At 39.4% G+C, this 10,961-nt stretch overlaps 1 protein-coding gene across 1 annotated transcript in view; it reads left to right on the top strand.

Annotated features, from left to right (window-relative positions):
• Nucleotides 1-284: 284 nt before the first annotated feature.
• LRRC2 (leucine rich repeat containing 2) overlaps nucleotides 285-10,961 on the top strand; it is an 83,589-nt gene continuing 72,912 nt past the window's right edge. The window contains exon 1 of the mRNA XM_088157009.1: nucleotides 285-371. Within this exon, the coding sequence (XP_088013135.1) occupies nucleotides 285-371 (87 nt within the window). The remainder of the gene's footprint in view (nucleotides 372-10,961) is intronic.

Here is a 10,961-nt window from a genome sequence, read left to right as displayed (position 1 = left end):
GGCAGCTGTGCTCCTGCAGCCCATGGAGATCCATGGGGATGCAGAGATCCACCTGCAGTCCATGGAGGAGCCCCACAGCTGGACAGATGGATGCCTGAGATGAGGCCCATGGAAATGATGCCATGGGAGGTCTGTGCTGGAGCAGGCTCCTGGAAGGGACCTGCAGATGTATGGGAAGAGGAACCCAGACTGGAACAGGTTTCCTGGTAGGACTTGTAAACCCATGAGAAGCCTCTTGTAAACACAAGAGAAGCCTCTCCTTGAAGGAGATGGAAGAGTGACCCATGTGGGAGCAGTTTGTGGAGGACTGTGGCCCATGGGATGGACTCATTGGAGTTGTTGGAGAAGTTTGTGGAGAACTCTTTCCTATGGTAGGTTCCACACCCTGGAACAGAGGAAGGACTACTCTCCCTGAGCAATGGGAGAAACAACTGTGATGAACTGACTGTAATCCTTGTTTCCCGTTTTCTTGTGCTGCAAGGGTGGAGGAGGTAGAGCTGGAAAGGAGGAGGGGTAAGGGAAAGGTGTTTTTAAGACTTATTTTACGTCTCATTATCCTGCTCTGAATTTGTTACTAATAAATTCAATTAATTTACCCAGTTGATGCCTGTTTTGCCCATGATAGTATTGGTGAGTGATCTCTCCCTGTCCTTATCTCAACCCAGGAATCATTATTATATTTTCTCTCCCCTGTTCATTTGCAAGGGGTGTTAATAGAGAAGCTTTGGTGTGTGCCTGGAATCCAGCCAGGATTAACCCACTAGAGCTGCCTAGCTGCCTAGGGTGTTGTATTTGGTAGCCCAATGGTTGGTTTTCTCCTGAGCTCCTGTCAGGCAAAGGTGACAATAAATGGAACTGAGTTTTCCTATTTCCCTTCCTTTTTCCAGGTTTAATTGTCCCTGAAAAGCTATGAGTTTTGTCCCTTGATAATGCCCTGTTGCATCTTGATGAAGATATGCACTCCCCAAAAAAGCTTGCACTATTTCACTGACTTGGTCAGGGTGGAGGGATAGCTATGGTTGGCTCCCTTTAATGACACATCTAATGAGGCTGTCTCCTAAGCCTGGCTCCTACCAAAAAGCCTCCTGTTCTCAACAATTACTGGTCAATCAAATGTAACACACATCTAATTTCTGTTCATTCACACCAGTGGGCTCCTGGTGGGCTCTTGTGTCTTTAATTTGTTGCACAATTAAATGTAATGAGAGAAATCAATAGATGACATGTCCATTATTTAGTTCAGAAAATGTTTCTTAAATGAGGTGATTCAGTTCAAATCAGGTACAAGTGTAAGTAGCTCTAAAAGGAATCTGTGGTTGAATAAAACTGTGCTTCCACTTACAAACTTGTGCATCATTCACATAGAGGGCAGATTATCATATGTTAATTCTAATGTAAGTTCTGACAGGTTTTCAACTTGGGAATCTTTATAACCTTATTAACAACCTCCTGGGAGGACCTCAATCAGTCCCAGTCTTGTTGTCTACTCAAAGTTTATGGTGTCTTGTACAAGTCTGGATTTTAAGTGCTACATTTCTTCTTCACAGTGCCTGTGCAATTCTTCCTGAACTCTTAGACATTCATGATTTGAATGTCCTCCATTTACTGGAGGTTGACTTACCTCTGGACAAACAGTCTTAATGAGTTGGAATTATTTTTAAGGCATTTGTGAAATTTTGGGGACAGAGATACAGATGTCTTGTGCTTCTTTGAGAGTTTCTTATTTCTAGATCACCTGGGACCTTCAATTCTGAGGACTTCTGACTCAACAGAGTCTCCAATGAAAACTAAAGAGCAGCAGAGGAAAGGTTTGTTTTCAGAAGAGCTGTGCAGTCTCAACCAAAAAAAACAAAACAAAAACCAACCAACCAACCAAAAAACAACAACCACCCCCCCCCCCAAAAAAGCTCCCCAAAAACCCAAGATGAGCCACAAGCCAAGACTGTGGAAGTACCTGTGTGATGGCAGAGGTAAATCTGCACAAAAGATTTCACAGCACAGGTAGGACAGCAAAATAGTGTGACTCAGAGCCCAGAATTATGAACATTGTCTGAGACTCAACTCATCATACTAATGCTCCAGGCACATTTCAGAGCAGTCATCTCTGGGCTGTAGCTTTGTCAGGAGTTATAAATTGGATCTTTCTTTGGTGCATACTGAGATTGCATCAGAAAGGACTGACCCCTTAATACTGAAAGGTCACAGATACGAGAATCTGACCTGCTGAAGTGATTTCTAATGTGACTTATGGATTCTGCAGTGTTATTACATTTACTCAGCAGCTCTGACAGCTCAAGACTGAAAGACATATGGATAATATGAAAACAAAGCAACAAGCAAAATGTTTTATTTTTGCTGAACAGTTTTGTTCAGTACATGATAAATTACTGTAGCAAGTTCTATTCTTTCTTCAGCCTGACTTTGTGTAAGTCTTTGCATGGATTTTACTCTTGCACATTTATGGGAAACATGTCCCTAAAAAAGCTGTCACTTATCAAGCGTTTCCTTCTAGTAGATATTTTGATTACAGCTATGCTAGAATAACTCTCTTGTCAGACTTTTAGGTCTGAAGTGCTGGTGTGAAGGTGCCTTGCCTACAGGAAATGCTGCTCCCACTTTTATCCCATGCTAAGTCTTAGCTTCAGCCTGTGCTACCCAGACACTGACCTTAACATTTAGAGTTTTCTACTGACTTTAATTTAATTGCATATTGTTATCCTTAGAACGAACAATGAAAATAGACCAGAAAAACAAACACAGATATGCTTGTATGGCAACCATTTGTACAGCAGATTATGTTCTAGTATCTTTGTTGCCTTTATTTTGTGAGTTTTCTATAAAGATGGTATTGAGTTAAGTAGGGAAGTTTTGCTACAGCTAATGTACAAGAGGAAAAGGATAATGTCCCTTGGTTTGTTTGTTTAAGTCAATTCTCATTTACCTCAGTTGGATTATCTGAGCAGTGGATTTGTCAGTTTCATGGGTAGAGGATCTGCTATCCTAGGACAGCGCACTGATTCATAGCTAGGGGTCTCTTGGTTTCAGAGTTAATTCATCACTGGAAGCAATACAGCTGCTGCCTCTGGAGCAGCTGGCTTCAAACTACAACAGCTTGGGCAGATTTGCAAGCTGTTTGCAAGACTTGGACATCAGGGAGTCCAGTGCTGGCTCCTTCTCTATTTCACAATAGCTCCAGTTTATGAGACTGATGAACTCCAGCAGCCAAAACGGACTGGGCCTCTTTATGAAGTGACTGCTTTTGTACCACTTCCCAGGCAATGGCCCTCGTCCAGGAGGATGATTCAGTAGACTGCAGTGTCATATGAGTACATAGACGCTGGTCACTCTACTGGATCACCTGGATGAGGAGCAACTCCTGTGGGAATGCTGTGGCAGGCATGCAAGGCTGTGTTTGAGCCAAGGTCAGTTTGGCACTGACAGTTGAACACTCCTGATGATGAACTGGGATGCAGGATGCAGTAGGCAAACACCTTTGAACAAACTAGCTTCTGTCACTCTAGCATGCCTTAAAGAGGTTCAAGCCTGCCAATGGGTTTTGTTGTTAGCAAGCGAGCCTTCTGTCTGTTCACTAGCCTGAGCAGTATGCTGTCTACTACTCCCTTGCTTGTGGTATTTTCACACTATGCCAGCATTTATGTACTGACTTTCAGTTTTCCTTTTCCTTAGTATTTTTTGTCGAGTACATTGAGATCCACAACTAAACAATATTATATATTCTGTCCCTCTCTCCTCTCTCTCTTTCTCTCCTCCCGGTCAGTCACTTTTTAATACTCCTCTAAATCTTTCATACCTTTCCTCAGTTGTTTTTCTATCCTTAGTGCATTTTCTTTAATAGGATAGCCTTTTTTTTTTTTTTTTTAAATGTAGGTGATGCCTGCTTCATCAGCTGATCTTTTTTCTCATTCCTTTTCCAGCAAACATCCCAGGCCTCTCCTTGTCATGCGTAAGCTATGATTGCAGTTGGAAGGTTAGCTGATCTATGAATCCTTGGCTAAGGCCAGGGAATTAACTGCAAGCTCAGCTTTCTGTTACTGAAACACATTTCAGTATTTTAACACTTAAAGAACACAAGACCTCTTACCTTCCTTTGCCAAATTCAACACATATAAAGCAAGGGATGGATCCTGAAAAAGTGAGATCAAGGTCACTCTTTTCTTAATATAATTGCTAATTAATTATTATTTCCTGTTATCACATTCTGAACAAAAATATAGCAACATGTTTTCTTAGGCAGTGTGCACAAAAGCACAATTATGGGCCATGGTTTTGAATATAGAAGGGATGCACTTTCCCTGCTCCATAGTATTGTCTCCCTCACTGATTTCTTCATCAGCGCTGCTGGCTGAAGTCTGATAATGCTCACTACTGCAGGAAATCCATATACCTATATGGCAAAAAATTTGCAAATTTTTGGGTAGTTGTATCAGAAAATAAAAATTAAAAGCAGTTTTTGAAAAGAAAAATTTTATTTTTTGCTGCCTGCCTTCCTGCCTGCCTTCCTGCCTCCCTGCCTCCCTGCCTATTGTCAGGGAAGGTCCTGATGGACTTCTTTGTCCATCACCCCCGGGACCCTTCCCTTTTGCCCACAGCTCAGGACCCCACATCAGCCCCTTGAGCTAAACAGCTCCTGCCCTGGCAGTGCTGATTCTGCAGCAGGTTTGTCTCTGGTTGCCCATAGCTCTGCCCTTCTGGTCCACTAACTATAAGCAGGAATATTACTGTCAGTGGCAAGCATTTTTGTAAAAAAGGCAAGCCACCATCAGCATGAAAAAGCAGAATTTGCTGCAAATCAGTCATCCAAACTGCATGGTGATAGTCTGTGTACATATGTTTATATTTATTTCAGAATTGAATGAATATCGGAAGGAAAAGAGCCTGTGCTAGAGGAGTTCAGACTGTATATGCATTTTTGTTTTGTTCTCCTTGTCTTTTTCCAACAAATATATATAAGAATGAGTATCATTAGCTCTGTCACACTTTCCTTGAAGCAAATGAGATGCTGTCCTAGCACTGTTGTTTCCATCCTGTGTTGAGTCATGCAGTACAGACACTTTATCCTGCCCGTGTCTCTGCTCTAAGACCACAGATCATGTTATCACTTTACAAATATAGCATATTAGTATATCTGGAAGGCTAGTCACGCTGCCGGGTTCAAACAGATCTGGCTGGCCATGAGCTATGCTATGCTATAAACAACCTCAGTGTCCCACATTGAATAACTGCAGAGCACACTCAGGAGCTCTGGACACTTGTGTTCTTTAGTAGTAGGTAAGTGACAGTTTTGCTGATTATTGTGTTTCTTCAGATGTGTGGGGTCAAGGTGAAAAATGGCAGGAAAAGTGAGAAGTAGCTATCACGTTGCTGCTATTGTGCTGTGGATCTTTAAAAACTAATGTGTGTGGGAAAAATAACTGAAACAGAGACCATTTAGTCCAAGGCAGTATGTTTGTGGATATCTTTAAAGGGAGTGAGATTTATCCTTTGCATAGTTCCTCTTAATAGATTTACACTTATGACAAATCCAAACCTTATAATTTTGGAAACCTTTCAAGTTCCACTCTGTGACTCAGTTAGAATAACCATTGCTATTACATCTCAAGGACATATGCTGGTGTGAGAATGATTTTCAATTAAAAAAATGGTTTGAGAGGTCAGTCATTTATCTTTGTTGTCTGTCAAAATTTACAGTGGAATTTAAAAAGAGTTATAAAACTACAGTTACTGAAGGCTGCTTACAGTTAATCTAACTGGCATAGGAAATACATCCTGCTACATCTTTTGTGAACACAGCCTATCATTTAAAGTCAAATATTGTCATTATTGTTGTTGTTGCTACCACAAGTATTTATGTGCTATCATTAACATGTTACTTTTTGTAGGTTAAAAGGTACTGATCAGCTGTCTTCCTCTCAACAGCAGTTAACTGAGCACAGCTTCAAGGATCAGGGATGGATGATAATGCCTATTAGAGGTAGATCATACCGAAGTGTTTCATTCACTTTGCTCTCCTCAGAGAAAAGGTCAAAGTAGAGAATTATTCCAAAGGAAGGTGTCCAGGTGTCAATCTCACCTGTGTCTCCTATCCAGAGACACAGGAAAGTTTTGTGGGAAAGACTAAAGACACAGCTGTGGTGAGAGAACTGATAAAACACAGATGCCATCTCATGACTGTATGGCAGGGTTTGGGCCATTAGAGCTAAAATAACTTGACTGCTGGAGTAGTTGAAAGCAGCATCATCTCTTGCTTATCTAAATTAGCTACCACCTTAAATCTAATTTAACATCAATTAACACAGTTTAACATCTTTGCAATTGCCTATGACCGTTTTACTCATTATATGACTAATGATCTTGTGTCTAACACTGGAAATAAGACTGCTATAGGTCAGGCATACGTTTTTGTTCTCCTTCTGCAGTAGAGGCAGGTGACAGGATTGAATTCTTAGATCAATACATATAAAATGTATTTTGCTCCCCTGGGGAGCAAAAGGAAATGATAAATTTTGAGGGTCTTTAGTTAGCGTTGGTTAGGACAGAGAGTCTAAAATAACATTTATGTTGTGATCATTCACAGAGATGACTTCAGAGGCTGTACCCTATAAGGGTACATGAAAGGTAACTAATTGTAGCTTCAATTTTTGGGAATCGTTCAGGAACCTTAAGACAAATAAGAAGTCAATGGAGACATTGTGCTAAAAAACGCAATAGACATGAAACAAGTTTGAGAAACCTGAGAGTGTAGTATTATGCTTAATTAAGATCATCTAATTGTATATGAAAGCCTCAGTGTTTTGCTCAGTGACAATGAATGTAAATTTATTTGTCATGGGTCTTTGTATGAGAATTTAAGGGCGATCTCTCTAATCAGTTCTTAGAACATGCTTTTGGTTTCCCTGGACTCTGATGTATGCTACCTAAGACAATTGTTTACACCTGCTGACTACAGCTGCATTTATAGATTCAACACCTTTACCAATACATAATACACTTTTGAGCTGTTTTTCCTTTGATAAGAAACAACCTCAAAATTCATGCCCATTTCAAATACATCATCCTCCTCTCAGTCTTAAGAGAATTAGACCTCTCCAGCAATACCCAGTGAAAAAAAAAGAATGGATTTTTGTCAGAGACATCAGTCCAGTGTTTCATTAGCTTCACTGTCAGTGGAAGAATAATTAGTCAGCTCACTGAAGTGCTAGGGGAATACATCTGTAATAAATCCCCTTGCATATGTAACATCTATCATGCTTGATGGCAAACATATTAGTGTTACAAGAGTTGAGAAAGTATAAGGAATATTGTAATTCAGCTGCTAATTAATCCATAATTAAAGACCTAATTAATGAATAACCCTGTGAAAAATTGTCTAAAAATCAAGATGTGAAGACTGCAGTGATAAAGAGGACTCTTGTTTGTGAGACTGGTTAATTTACATCTAGAATAGGAACTGATTAATGAAAACTGTCAGTAAAGTATTAAGCTGCTGCACTGGACAGAGAGAAATATGCACATAAAAATGTGGAAACCAAATTCAGCCCTTGCATATCTGTTTTTAATTTTATAGTGTTCATTGCTATTTTTACCTGAAATATAATGACTAGGTCAATAAAAAGATATATTTCTTTTAGTTGTGGTGTGTAAAGAATGCAAAAGTTATTTATTTGTGTATGAAAGAGGCTAATGTCAGATTCTATTCATAAATGTCTCTTTCATGAAATAGCTGAAGAAGAAAACTAAAAAAAGACCTTAATTCATCAAAGCGTTCATGATAAAGCTCTATGATGCAGAAATACACTAATTTCTGAAATTAACTTCACTGAAAGTTAGTCTAATTAATAGCTTGAAAGTGTCACTGTCTGTCTGTGTTTGTTTATGTAGGAGCCAGCTGGCTGAGACTGTACTCTTGAGAGAGCAGGAAGGATCATTTCAAACTCCCAAAACATCTGGGCTCGTGTCCAGGTGTCAGGACTGCCTTCTCCAGCCCTGGAGCAGCTTGTATTTGTTCTGTATTGTATTCCTCTTGTATTTATTCTGTGCTGTAGCTACATTTACTAGATCTCTGGGGACCCAGGCCTTCAGGGGCACCCCCACTGTGACCCATTGCATTTCACTGCCCAGGACCCAGCAATCACATGCATGCATGCCTATGTTTTGAAACACAATCTATGTTGGACCTCAAACTCTCACTGTCAAATCTGCACTTTTGGTGAGACTACTGACAGATAAACCAACCAAATTAGCAGGAAAGATAATTCCCTGCTGGTGTAGAACAATAAGAGATTGTTACTAGAAGCAAAACAAGGTAGGGAAGAGCAACTTCCCTCTTTGCAGTCCTCTCCCACTCCTCAAATGTCACTGAGAAGGACTACTCCACTTACAAGCTGTGCTCAGTTAGCAAAATATAGTTTTATACGGTGAACATTACCACAATCTCTATTGCTCTTTCAATCACAGCATGCTTCTCTAATTTAATCTTTTGCTGATAACATAAAAAATGTGTTCAGTTGCTATCCAAATGTCAGGTTTCCTCTGAATTATTTAAAGACTTGAGAGATAAATGACTTGATAATTCTGAAGCACAGTGTGAGTGAGCTTATTTCCTAAGAAATTATTTGCAGGATTGGTAGGAAATATTTCACTCACATTTTCCCCCATGTAATCCTGCCAGTAATATTCATTAGAGTGCAGCAGGTCTCCCACAGTGATTATCTGAAAGAAAAAGAGCCCAAGTTAAGCAGATTGTTAAGCAAATTGAAGAAACCGAAACATTAATAATTTAATAACTCACGTAAAACAGCAGAGGAAAGTATACGCAGTGCTGTTTTTCAGGGCAACCAGGTGCCATGTGAAATCAGGAGAGCTGTTAACAGAGACTAATACTGGCTGTACCTGCAGCATCAAAACTGTGTTGGACGCTTTCAGACTCAAGAGAAGACACAGGTTTTGTTCTACAGAATACTGTGCCCACACGAATTGGCCAGCATTAGCACTGATGCCAACTGTGTTCAGAGGACTTTAAACTCTACTATAATAAAGCCAATGTAATTTTGACTTATCACTGGCTGTATTCTACCCACTGCAAAGAAGACAGATAATGCTGGTAAACAGGGAGGAGCTGTAGAAGACTTTGGTACAGTTAATCTTGGCAGACCACAGAGTCATCATATCTAAGAATACTTCTCTTGTGCTCCACTACTTTTCTTTTCAAAGAAGAACTTGCCTTTTCTTTTTTTTTTTTTTTGGTAGTCTGCTTCTCAAGATATCTACACATTGATTAATATATCTCAGATGCTGAGATAAGTGCAGAAAGGCTGGAAGCTTTCAACAGAGTTGCTGATTTGAAAAGTACTTTTTCTCTGTGGAAGGCCTTACATCCAAAATTCAGTGTTGCTTTTAGCTCATGTATCCTTAAACTGTTTTTTGAAGAATGGGTAGTCCATGGCATCTTGTGGTGCAAGTGCAGGTGACTGAAATGAAACTCTTTCAAGATTAAACACCAGGAGCTGCCAAAAGGCATTCTAATTTTGAAACCGAATTGCTTCAGTGGTCCTCCATACTCAGGTTGGAGACACTTCCAGGGGTATCACAATTCATCATTTTCCCCCTTTATAATAAGACAAGGGGGGAAAGAAAAAGGAAAAAAAACGCCAGTCATGAAATGCCTGACCAGGGTTCAGAAGTCAACTGGAAACAAATACAAGTGGTCATGAGATCACTGGCTGCTATCAAAGGTGTCTGTGGAAGCATCTGTGGCAGACCTGTAAACAAGGGATGGAGATATCAGTAGCTGAAGGGAGCAATGGCATTAAAGACACAGCATACTAAACCTCTCCAGTTTTACTGAACAGTTGGCATCTGATGTATGCATATATTTATAAAAACAACATAATAACAATAAATAAAAAATAATAAACATCATAGACTTTACAAGGTAGTTATCTTCTTTTCCGTCCTATATGTTTTCAATGCCTTGCTGAAGAGTTTCTGTTTTAGAACTTGAGTACTCGTACTATTTGAAAAAGAATGTCTGAAATAGATGCTAGAGACCTGTTTGCCTACTTTTAGGTGAATTTACACAATAAAATAAAATAAACTATAATATAATTGCTAAAATATAAATAATCCATGCAGATAGTTAGGCAGATGCTTTTACTAGCAATGTATTTGGCATTAATATTTATTTATATTTATTTATATTTAAATAAAAATAGATGATGAGGATCGTCCCTAAGATTATGGGGTTTTGCCAATTAATCCATGTGAGTAGGGATAGTTCACAGGAATAGGGCACCCAAACCGAAATGTTGGCAGCAAAAGAATGCTCTTACAGAACAAACGCTTCTTCTCACCTGAGCTGGTCAAGAGAAGTGGCAGATTATTAAATTCCCTTGGTAAGAAGATAGGTCTCAGTGTTGAGATGGGGCCTGCAATAGGAAGAGTCAGAGAGAGTTGCTTAGTAGGAGAGGGGCTTGGTAACATGTTCCAGTGAAAGCACAGGACCCTGGAATGATGAAATTGAGAATATTTTGTGGGCTATTGTATCTTGAACTGAAAGTGCATCCCTGGGGAGAGAAGGTATCTGTGGTTTGTAATGTAGAAGGAAAATTCTAGCTATATAGATTCCTATGATTTCCTTACTGATGAAAACATGTACAAGGTTGACCTAGCCTGCTGGTTGAGGAAGAGATGTTGCAAAGGCCGGGGTGTTCAAAGAGACTTTTTATTCCCTCTCTTCCTAAAAAAAGCATAAAGAGCAGGAAGGAGTGAAGCCAAAGAAAATTTCTTTCCTTTACCACTAATACAAGTTTCTCTCATTACAAACTCTCATATCGCCTTGCCAAGTAATGCAATGCTTATTAAAAAAAAAGCTATTTTTGAATGTTGAGACTATTTTATTTATTTATTTATTTATTTATTTATTTATTTATTTATTTATTATA

Source organism: Sturnus vulgaris, chromosome Z, assembly GCF_052056855.1.
Source record: "Sturnus vulgaris isolate bStuVul1 chromosome Z, bStuVul1.hap1, whole genome shotgun sequence".
In the NCBI taxonomy this organism is placed as follows: domain Eukaryota; kingdom Metazoa; phylum Chordata; class Aves; order Passeriformes; family Sturnidae; genus Sturnus; species Sturnus vulgaris.
Note: the sequence above shows the minus strand (reverse complement) of the source record. Positions and strands in the feature narration are given on the sequence as shown.